Source organism: Falco peregrinus, chromosome 3 (assembly GCF_023634155.1).
Source record: "Falco peregrinus isolate bFalPer1 chromosome 3, bFalPer1.pri, whole genome shotgun sequence".
NCBI lineage: Eukaryota > Metazoa > Chordata > Aves > Falconiformes > Falconidae > Falco > Falco peregrinus.
In genome coordinates this window covers 119941261-119952670 of record NC_073723.1, presented here as the reverse complement: position 1 = coordinate 119952670, position 11410 = coordinate 119941261, and the positions used below count along the sequence as shown (strand labels likewise).

At 53.7% G+C, this 11410-nt stretch overlaps 2 protein-coding genes across 2 annotated transcripts; one reads left to right on the top strand and one right to left on the bottom strand.

Moving 5' to 3' along the window:
• The first annotated feature begins 1034 nt into the window (after positions 1-1034).
• YRDC (yrdC N6-threonylcarbamoyltransferase domain containing) lies at positions 1035-4771 on the top strand. Its single transcript, XM_055799352.1, has 6 exons — positions 1035-1192; positions 1392-1587; positions 2008-2122; positions 2460-2579; positions 3313-3455; positions 3798-4771. The coding sequence occupies exons 1-6, from the start codon at positions 1051-1053 to the stop codon at positions 3859-3861; spliced, it is 780 nt and encodes a 259-aa protein (XP_055655327.1). The 5' UTR covers positions 1035-1050; the 3' UTR covers positions 3862-4771.
• Positions 4772-4904: 133 nt separating this feature from the next.
• MANEAL (mannosidase endo-alpha like) lies at positions 4905-11149 on the bottom strand. The gene is given in 5 exon segments (XM_027783039.2): positions 4905-5884; positions 5886-5910; positions 5912-5953; positions 5955-6338; positions 6791-11149. Coding segments are annotated over 5 exon segments (726 nt in total). The 5' UTR covers positions 6901-11149; the 3' UTR covers positions 4905-5719.
• Between the last annotated feature and the right edge of the window lie 261 nt (positions 11150-11410).

The window sequence follows — 11410 nt, the reverse complement described above, 5'->3', positions numbered from 1 at the left end:
TCCTGTTGGTAAAGATGGTAGTTGTAGCATCCCTGCTTTGGAAGTTGCAGGTATAGGGTACCTCCCAGGGAAGAGAATGGGAACTTTGGGGAAAGCTAGTGGCAATAAGGAAAATGGACTGAACCTCCCTGCTCAATAAATCGAGATTTCTGTGATGCAAAGCATTTCCACGTGGCAAAAAAAACCCCATGCCAGCAGCTGGAGGGCATCTCCCACCCCCCAGCTGTAGCTTGTTGCTGCCCCACGGATTATGCGTCTGTGAGTTTGGAATCATAGTTCTCATCAGGGACTGAGCTGCTACTCGCAAAGTAGGGCACAGCTTTTGTGCTTCTCCAGCCCTTCTAACATCAAGTCGGTCACCGACTAATCCTGTTGCTTTAAACAGGGAAGGGAAGAGGCAGTGTGTGAGATGGAAGGCAAGCGGCGGGCAGACGGGGTGAGAGACACTCAGACCAACCTGCTTTATTTTAAAGTGTAAATTTAGTAAGATCATGCATCAGTGCAACAAGAGAAGGCACAGCCCGGGGCCGCGGCCGAGGGCTTGGGCCCTGGTGGTTCGTCCCCGGCACACACGCGTGAGGCCGCCTCGGAGCCCGCGGCCCAGCACCACCCCGGTCCCCCGGCTCAGCGCTGGGCCCCGCCGCCGGGCTCTGGGCTGCCCTGGGCCGCGCCCGGCCCCCGCCCAGCCGGGGAACAGCGCGGAGCGGGGGCCGGGGCCGTCTCCCCGGGGCTGGGGCAGGGCCGCAGGGCGGCCTGCAGGGCGGCCATCTCCGCCATCAGCTCCTCGCAGGCGGCGATGCGGGCCCGCAGGTGCCGCTGCCGGGCCTCCAGCAGGCTCCGCAGGCGCCGCCGGCCGTCCTGCACCTGCGGCGGAGACAGCGGTCACGGGCGGCGCCGCGGGCGGCCCCGCGCCCCCCCCCGCCCCCCCCCGGCACCCACCGCGGGCCCGCGGGGCTCCCCCGCCGCCTCCGGCCCGGCCCGCGTCGCCATGGGAACGGCGCGAGCCGCCCCGGATGTGCGTCACCGCGGCGGCCCGGAAGTGGCTCTCGCATGCTGAGCGCGCGGCGCGCGGTGCTGGCGGCGCTGGCTCGGGCCGGGGAGGGAGCGCCGGGCCTGGGGCCGGGGCTGGGCCGCGCCCGCCTGCTGCTGCCGCTGCCCCTGCCCGGCAGCGCGGCCCAGCCGGACACGCGAGGTACGGGCGGGGTAACCGGGGCGGGGAGGGGGAAGGCTGGAGCTGGCGGGGAGGGGAGCCGGGGCCGGGCCTGGCGGCGGTGTGGGCCCGCGCCGTGGCCCTGGCCCGGCGTGAGGCCCGGGGCTGGGGTGGGGGACGGAGGCCTTGGGCCGGTAGCGGGGGTGCTGGGCCGCCCCGCTGACCCGCCGGTATCGCGCAGGCTGGAGGGAGGCGGTGGCGGCCGCCGTCGGTGCCCTACAGGCGGGCGGGTTGGTGGCGGTACCGACGGACACGGTGTACGGCGTGGCGTGTCTGGCCCAGGACTCTGGTGCCGTGCGGAGCATCTACAGTCTGAAGGGGCGGAACGGGAGGAAGCCGCTGGCCATCTGCCTCGGGGACGTGGACGGCCTGTACAGGTGGGTGCGAGTGGTGCTGAGCCACGGCCCGTGGGTCTCTGCTGGGCTCCGGAGCCCTTGTACAATACCCGCAGCCCTGCGCGGGGCAGGAGTGGTTGTGGGGTGTGAGGCTGCAGTGGAGCTGCTTCACCGCGCCCAGCACAGCAGTCCTGGTCAGTCACAGAATCACAGCATGGTCAGGGTGGGAAAGGATCTCTTGAGATCATCCAGTCCAACCCCCAGCAGGTTCACCTTGAGCAGGTTGCAGAGAGTCATGTCCAGGCTGGTTTTGAATGTTTCCATAGAAGGAGACTCCACTGCCTCTCTGGGCAACCTGCTCTGGTGCCTGGTCACCCCCATAGTACAGGAGCTCTTCCTCATATTCAAACAGAACGTACCTGTGCATCTGCCTTTAACGTGCTTCCTCTTGCTGCCGTGTAGGTACTGCCACGTGAATGTGCCGGATGAGTTGTTGCGGGACCTGCTTCCAGGACCCGTGACCCTGGTCTTAAAACGCTCAGAAGAATTAAATAAAGACTTGAATCCTTTCACATCGGTAGGTCTTTGCTACAGGGTGAACCCCTGTTTTTGAGGGACAGTTGTGCTACTTTTGTACTTCTGTTGTAGTAGCTTTTATTCTTATGCCTGTGTTCAGCATGCTTAGCAGAACTGGCGCTTCCCGAAGCTGGTCCCTGTGCTGTTGTGTGCCCTGCAAGTTGTTTGAGCACTGCATAACCCAGCGTTGGGGGCTAGCTTACTTGTATTATTGCTGGTTCAGCAGGTGTTGATGTGGTGATTCTCTAGGGTATTAGCTTTAGGTCAAGAGCGTTTTAGGCAATGCAAGATTGAAAATGGTTACTGCGTGTAAACCCATGCTCTCTTCTTCCTTGTAGCTGGTTGGTGTTCGTATTCCAAACCACCCTTTTATTAGGGACTTGGCACGAGCTTGCGCTGGACCACTGGCTCTAACAAGTGCTAACATCAGCTCTCAGGCGAGCACGCTGACTGTTTCGGTAAGGCCTCTTTTTGCCCCTGAGTGACATTATTGTAGTTTGTCAGAGCCCCAGGCTTTTCACAATTGCCAGCTTTAGCAAGGAAACAAGAATTTCTCTGTCACTATTACTATTTTTTTTAATGATAATCTTTAGATAAAATAGCCTGTGGATATGTAGTGTGGGGTAGCTGGTCTTGCTGTGATCTTCACCTTAAAAAGGAAGGAGAGCAGAGCTAGAAAGTAATATTTAAAGGCTTATAAGCAGCTTTTGATGTAGGTGCTAAATATGAAAGACAAAAATTGCTGTAGGAGGGATGGCTGTGGAATGGGACTGCTGCTGCTGTACAGCTCCTTGCGGCCTGGTAACGACCTGTAACTCAAGGACATGTCTTTTTGCAAAGCTTGTTACCCTGGTGATGACATACCTGGGCTCAGTACCAGACAAACGCCCTATTCTTGGCCCCAAATGTCTTGATAGACTTCTGGCTTTTTTTGTGCGCTCCTTAATAAACAGTGGCGCAGCTAAAAAGCCTTCAACCAGAGAATTCTTGTGACTTTCCTGCATGCCTGAGATAAATCTGTTATCAGAAATCAAGCCAGGATGTCTTCATGACAGAAAAAAGTGCAGACCTGACAGAGGAAGGGGAGAAACCAACTCCCTTGACACCAGAATGTCCAGTAATGTGTGTTAGAACGAAGTATCTTCAGGACTGTTAGCCACATCTCTCTATTATTTTTTTTTCTTTCCCCAGGAATTCCAAGACTTGTGGCCTCAGTTGTCCTTAATCATCGATGGAGGCCCAATAGGAGATATACAGAGCCCAGAGTGTCGTTTGGGGTCAACTGTGGTTGACTTATCTGTGTCGGGGAAGTTCACCATCATTCGTCCTGGCTGGTGAGCATTCTGCTGGATGTAACTAGCTTTTTCTTTAAATGAAATGAAGCTTCCAAGTTGGGGTGGGTTTTGCTTCTTTTCCCACAGCAATTGAACCTTCACATTAACGTTATTTATTAATAACATTATTAATGTAATGCTTAATTATCAGCATGCTCAGAAATCCTGAGAGCGTGCGCTCAAATTCTGAGCCCAGGAGACCCCTTTCTGGAAAGCTTCTATATGGAGTTTGTGTTCTCCTTGATTCAGAGTGCACTGTTCTGTCTAGCTGATTGCTCTCCCAGAAAATGCAGTTTAATCCTTAAAAACCTTTTTTCCTGATGGTTCTGTTTCACCCCACAGTGCAATGATGCCTACGGTTGAAATCCTGAGGCAGAAGTATGGCTTGATACCAGAATCATCGTAACACTTTGGACTCTGAGGAGGCTCTGCAGAGCTGGTGAAGTTGGGCACCATGTGTCTGCACATTCAGGAAATGGGCTTTTGTGGCCTTGTTTAATAAGGTCGATGGGTTAGGTCAAGGTTAATAAACAAAAGATTAAAAAGAAAACCAACCCAAACAAACCCAGAACAGTAGTTGATGTGTATCTGTTAATTAGTACCACATCTGCTATAGTCTGAGAAACCAGCCTGATGTGTATGCTGACCTCTTTGTGCTGCTGTACCATTCCAAAATACTTGTCTGTTTTATTAGTGTGATTAGGCCTTTGAAATACAGTAATTTTAATGTTAGGATGGGATGATGAATATAGTGTCTGATCCACCCTCCCCATAACGCTTATGCCGTGTCTTTGTTTATTGTATCTGCACTGAAAGAAAAGCAAAGATGGAAAAGAGGTTTTTTTGAAGCTTTCACAGTGTTGTAGCTATGGTGTTCTCTGGCTGCTGTTCTAACTGTAATCAAAACCTACTACTGAAACTATCAGTGCTTTTGAAATTTAATAGTATTTAAATGGTCCCTATCTAGACGGGAGCTGCTCAGAAAGACCTGGCTTCCTCATAATATAAAGAATGAAAAGGAGCTCTTGGCTTGCTGATCTTCATTTTTTGAATGTGGACTTCCCTCTTGATTTTGTTCTGAAAACAGTGCTAAGCTGAAGTAAATAGGGAATGGATGAAAGTTTCCCCTAGTGTTTATTCTTCACTGGAAAGTAAAGTTTATGGAGCTGCTATTAATTTAAAAACTGGTAAGCAACCTGCATGATTTTGTTCTAAATGCTTATTTTTAGACATGTTGTCCCTCACTTTTGATGCACTTGGGCGCTTAGTGAGATCGTGTATGGAGTTGTCATAAATAGAACCTTGTTTCACATTCAGAGCTGCCACTTCTCATTTTATTGATATAGACAAGTATAAATTTTATGGCTAATTTGGAAGGGTCTGAGCATGGCTAAAATAAAAAAGGGGAAAGCTACTGTGAGCTGAACTCTTTCAAAGCACAAATTAATGGTGTTTTCAGTTGCATTTTTATTGCAAATGTGGTTTTTTTTTCTCCTTGGTTCTAAAGGGGATAAAGCAACTTCAGATCTAAATTTTCAAAACGTGGAATGCTAAACAATTGGTTAAGAGCTTTTAGTATAGATCGTTGCATTTCCTTGGTTTCCAGCACATCCAGCAGCAGTAGTAAACAGTCTGTAGCATTCCAGCTCTAATTTTCTTTAGTTATTTGGAAACAGTCGACCACAGTGACGACACCTGGCGTAGAACTCCTTGGTATAGAAGCGGTTGGGTAAAGTAAGAGGGTATGTAACGGCATGGCTTAATTTTCACCTGCAGTGGGCAACTTGAAAGAATATTTACTCCTCTTTACAATAAGCTGATGGAGAAATGCTTTGACGTAGTTGCTAGTGGAGTGAGGGATGTGTGATTGCTGCAGGCAGCTGGCCAAGGGCGCACGGTGAAATACATGCTGGAACCCAGCTAACCACATCGAATGTCACAGAGCCATGGTAAGAAAAAACAGGTCTTTGGCCCCTAAGCCAGCAGCGCTTGTGAATTCCAGAGGAGCTCTCAAAGGCTCATCTGTGCTAAATCTGCAGAAAATTAGATCTGACTGCTGCTTGCAGATTTCCTGCTCCCTTTAACTTCCTTCTGTGAGCCCGTCACTGGGGTTACGCAGACTTTGGGATGTTCACAGGCGGCTGCTCGTGTTCAGCAGCCTGGTTAGGCTGAAGGGTCTGTGGCTGCATCTCTTCAAGCACTGCTTTGTGTTGCAGCTTTGTCAGTGGGATGCCTTTTCGAGTAAGGCAAGTACTGAAGTCACATCAGCCACTGCTCTTTTCTTTGCTGAAACCTTCTGCCCACCTGTGAGTCAGCTCCAGGTACATGCTGGGCTGATGAGGAAGGCAGTCCAGATAAAGGCACATCGGTGTCTTGTGCACAGCTTTTTCGATCGGTGTGCCTTCGTGCCATTTTTTGGAGGATGTGATGCGAGACAGTCTCTGGCCTGACTGTGTGCAGCCTGCAGAGCCGTGTCATAGTACTTCCCGTTGACTCTGAGTGTTGTGGCTGCTCCAGGGGTGAATGCTGGAGTTGATGTAGCCTGGGCCAGCGGTGGGGATGAACATCAGGTTGTTGGAGTCGCAGAAGGTTTTGACTGCTTTCCAGTTCTGGTGTGTTGAGCCGAAAGAGAAACCTTTGGATGCAAAGTACGTGTATGTGTTGTACCCTGCAGAGAGGATGTTGTGCTTGTGTCCCTCTTCCACCAGCAGTACTATGAACATGGTGTCGTAGACTGTGTTGCAGAGAGAGTGGCAGCCTGATGGTGTGAGAAGGTTGGCCCATGATTCAGCTGGTGTCAAGTAGGAATCATAGATGCAAAACAGCATGACACTCTTGCCGGTGCTGGTCTAGTACTTGGAAAAAGCTGCGTGAGATCCGTATCTAGAGGACAGCACAAAGTTTTTTCAGAGGTGGGGGTGACAAGCCCTCAGCAGGCATCTCCACTGTCAGGCCAGCGTGATGTGAGACTGGGTTTGCTGCAGGGGCCTCCTTTCCCAGAAACTTTGTCTCCATCTTTGTGGGAGTACCTGTGCCTGCTCCTTTCCTTTTTTTGAAAGAAAGGGCAGAGGTGCCAGCCTCTGGGTGATAAGCTTAGAAAGCTGAGCAGAAGAAAGCAGTTTGGTGTTCTGAAGGCGAGGTATGGAAGAGCTGGAAAAAGCAGGATTTGATTAGAACCCCTGCCTGGTGCTGCCCATTGACTCACTCTAGGCAGCTCCCGCCCCTGCACGCTGTTTTTTGGATGCTGTTCTGATGCATTTAACTCAAAGCTCTGCACGCTGTTTGTGCTTGAAGCAATGTTACACAGCTGGACTTGGTCTACATGGAAAACTTACTTGTCCAGAATGTATTTGATGTTCTCATGCACACTGTGGTCATCGCGCCCTTTGTATGGCCGGCCATCAAAGGCAACCTTCAAAACAGACCACAGAGATGGTATTTCCATCACACTGGTGCTGCCTTCTCTGACCCTGACCTCCTAGAAAACTTTGGACCTGCTGTAGGGGACCTTCTGGTGGCCACTGGGGGCAGACTGGGAGGACCCATTCGTGACAGGTGAATATAGCAGGCTGCTCGGTGGAGTCGGGGCTTGCACTGTTTTTCCCTAATGCTAGTAAAAAGTAAACTGAAAACCCTGCTAAGAAGAGGGGAAGCCTTGCATTTAGCTGTTGAAAAATTGTTTCTGTTATCTTAAATACGAGTACTTACTTGCTTTTACACAGTGGCTGAAGCACAGGAGCAGAACCTCTGCCCAGGTGCAGCATCGGCTCTGTACCAGAGTTGAGCAGCCTCCAGCAGCAGAGACGAGCCTTCCCTTTACGGTGTGTCGATGCATGGTGTCCCGTATGGAGGGCGTGAGGCTCCCTGCTGTTGTCCACCAGGCCAGGACCAGCCCCCCTGCAGTGGCACATAATGGAGCGGGTCCCAGTCAAATGTGGTTTGTTCCTAAACTTTGCCTGTGCGTCAGCAGTGTGGGAAATGTTCGTGGTCACACAAATGCTTTAGGAGCGGTGGTGTTTAAGCCATGGTTGTGACCGACGCTACGAGGTGGCAGGGGGGTCCCCGGGTGCTTGGGGGGATATGGGTGTAACCAGTGCTCCGAGGTGGCAGGTGGGCCCCTGGGTGCTTGGGGAGATGCTGGTGTAACCAGCGCTCCGAGGTGGCTGGGGGTGCCCTAGGTGCTTGGGGGGATGTGTGGGATGCTGAGGGGTGCAGCCGCTGTGGCTCCGGTGCTGCGGTGCGGGGTACAGCTGCCCCTGAGCTGGATGAATGGAGCCCGGGTCCGTGGGGGCAGTGGGGGGCGGCTCAGGCAGCTGTGGGGGCAGCTGGAAGTTTGCCTTCCAGAGCTGTGTGGCTTTTGGCTGGGCTGGAGGTGTGGAAGAGCTGACTGTGGGCTGGGTGCCAGGCTGGCAGCTGTGGTGCTGGTAGGACACCAGTGGAAAGGGGCGCTGGGAGGTGTCCCGGTGCTGGAGTTCCTCATGCCAGCCAGTGAGGAGGGTGCCCGGCCAGCCCTGGTGGGAGCCTGTCTGCCGCTGTATCGCCTTGGGTGTATTTTGGCCTCTAAAATGCCTGAACCTATGCCACCTGAGTTTGCCAAAGGGATCTGGCAGACTTCTCCCTGTTGCTTGTACACCAGCGCTGCTCTGGGGATGATGCCCGTGTCCTGTCCGAAGCAGCCGCTTCGAGCCCTGCTCCTGGCTGTATTTCAGGCTTCGTCGCGTGTGGCTGCTACAGGCAGCGCAGAGCCAGGCTTGGAAGAGCAGCAAGGAATGTCCCCCTGCTCAGACGAGCTGTTTTTTGTAGAACAGGGAACCTCATCTTTGCCCTCTGTCTCATTTGGGCGTGGGGCACTAGTGCTGCTGGAGCCTCAGCTCTGCACACGTGGGATTTGCTCTAGGAGTACTTCATCTCTGTAAGAACCGTACAAATGTTGTACCCAAAGGAGCGCAGAGAGGCATCCAGCTCTTACCTCTCCAGTTTCTGAACCTGGTCAGAACACAACACAGGTTTGCCTTCCTAGGGAAGCTGCTGGTCCTCCCGACTGCAGGGAGAGAGCAGACACCACAATACGGATGTACATCAGTGGCTTGGACAGTATAAGGCAAGCAAAAGCCTCTCCCGCTTCCCTCATTTATTTTTAAAATCTCTTTAAGACCAGTGTGATAATTTTGGAGGCCTGGTTCATGCTTGGGGTGATGCTCCTGCGTTTATTCACCAGCTCACATCTGCCTGGGCTTCTTCAAGGGCTCGGTGAGCTTTGTTTCCCCTTTGCCTTTCACTTGCTGTCATATGCTGGAGGTGAGGGCACTTTTAAATCTAATTTCGTGGCTGCCAGTTGTGGGTGCAGTGAGTGTCGTGCTGAGCCAGCTGGCTCGGGAAGCCAGCAGTGTTGTGTTCGTAGTCTTTTTCAGAGTAATTTCTTTTGTTTGCTTATGCAAAGGACGCTGCTGTTTGTGACCTCTGGGCTGGCAGACCCTTGCACCTGAGCACACTGGAGCCACCAGGAACCCACTGCAGCGAAGGGGCAATGGGGCTAAATACCCCTGCTTTGTGATGGACAGTTCTAAATTGCTCTATTCAGCCTGTCATCCCACAAGTAGTTGCTAGCGTTTTCTTTCAAATAGCTACCGTCAGGCTGCAGAGGGTGGCTGCTCCAGGGAGGTAGAAGGAGCTTTCTCTTCCTGTATCTGGTGCTAAGGACAAGGACGCTGGGCAGAAATCTGCAGACCAATGAATTTGCTATCACTATTCTCCCTCTGCGAGTTCAACGCCTCTAGAAACTATAATTAATTTGTGAACTGGCAGATGAAGGAGCTGAAGGCAGGGCAGAACCGTCTAAATAAAAATTATTTGGAAGCAATGAGCAAGGGGCATGTAGCGCACGCATCGGGATCATCGGGTCCAAGAGCCGCGTCTAAGCGGGTGCGACGGTGGCGTGGCTCCGTCTGGGTCTCGACGCTGCTCCTGTGATATGTATTCCAGCAGTATCACAAGGCTCAGTTTTTACTGGGGTCCCATCCCTGAGCCCACCCACCTCTGTGTCTGCCACCACTAGATAGTGCTAGGCCACCACAGGGAGCCTGGGGCGGGAGCCCTGCGCGTGGTGGGCGAGGATGGCTCCTTGCAGGCGTCGCATGGGCTGGCTGCGGTGCAGGTGGTGGCTGCTCTGCGGAGCTGCCCACCGGAGAGCAGGATGGGTGCTGTGCTCCTGCCGGTGCTGGGCCTGGCGATGCCCAAGCCGGGAGGATTTTTCCGAGTGTCGAAGTACCGTGGAGTGGTTATGTATCTTTATTGCTCGTGAGCAGCTGTCTCAGTCGCTGCTAATGGACTGTAATACACAGAGCTGACCCCAAAATGATGTCTTCACACAAATGGCCTGTCTGTGCATCTCCTGCCGTAAAAGCCCAGAGGCACCAGCTGGGTGAGTTACTGTCACTGGCAAAGCGCGTGTGCGTGAGGGGTCTCTGGGTGCTTCCCCTTCTCTGAGCCTTTGCTCTTACCTCAGCTTTCCAAGTTGGGTATCCTGCAGGGGAGCAGGAGGGATCACTTCCCTGTTGTCTGCCTGTGCAGGACCCTCTCCTGCCCGTGACTGTCCCTGCGGTGCTGGCGGGGGCTGCTCTGAGCATGGGGTATGACTCTGGAGGGGACAGAGCGGGGCATGGGGGGTCGCTCCGTGGGCGCTGGCAGGCAGTGAGCACAGGGGTCTGCTCCCCACAGCCCCTGGTTTGCAGCACAGAGCAGAGCCAGAACCAGCTGCCCCGATGCCCAGCTTCCCCCGTGCCGGCGCTGCGGAGGTGGAGGCAGTTTGGGGGCTCGTTGTGACGTCTCGCCATACTGAGCAGCTTCCCTACTGATTCTGCTCCCTCTGTATTTGCATGGTGAGCTCCCCCCCACCTTGTTCCTCAGCTCATCAGCTATTCATTGATCTTTGCCAGGCTTCTCCAGCACTCATTCATCACTCTCACACCCGCCATCCACTTTCCAAATGTTTCCTATTTTTCCGGTGATGTATTTCCCTGTTCAGACAAGCTAATCTTGTGCCATCAATAATCGGGGTGCAGCTGCGCTCCGGACCTCTGCGCCGGCACAGGCAGGTGGCTCTGCCCCATGGAGCCAGCCAAACCGCAGGGACACCAGGCAAGGGGCGCAGCTGCTGGGGCCACCTGGGAGCCGCTTCCCCACTGTGGGGTCTCTGCGCCTCGCTGGGGGACCTGGAAGCATGCAGGTGGAGACGATGCCCTCATGACCGGGAAGGGCTGGTTTCCTATAGTTGGGTGGGGGGCGGTGGTCCTTGAGGAGGTGAGGCAAAGCCCTGAGGCAGAGCAGGCTCCTTGAAAGGTGCTGACTTTGCGGTCTGCCCTGGGCTGCCCGAACCTTGCCCCTCTGCCGCAGCCTGGCGTGGCCTTGGTGGGCAGAAAACTGGGGAAACATATTGGCATCACAGCTGGCGCCTCTGCATCTGGCTCACCGCGTGCTGCTGGCATTTGGTGTCCTTGCAAGTGACAGCGTTATTTGTGCCACCAGCACCAAGAGGATGAGCCACACCTCACCACGCATCAGGCGTGGGCAAGGTGGTTGGTGTCCTGGTTGCCTTGCAGTAAGTACTGGCACTATAAATTACTTCTTTCCTCTGGCTTCTGGGTGTCTGCAGGCCACTGTAGCTGTCAGGGTGACGTACCCAGCACCAGCTGAAGTGACCGGCCTTTGTATCAGCATTTGGGCACTGTTGGCACCTCTGGAACACACCAGCATGGAGCAAACCCTGGCTTTGTTGCTTATTCAGGTGCTCTTGGTGCTTTCCAAAACAGCGACTGTGCTGCTAAGCTCAGTGACTTCATGCAAAGGCTGGGTGCCAGGACCCGTGTGTGCAGTGGGTGGGGGGATGCGGTGTTGGGACCGACAGCCACAGTGAGTGTCTGGGACGCTGCAAGCTGTCTGCTGAAGTGCATTGGGAA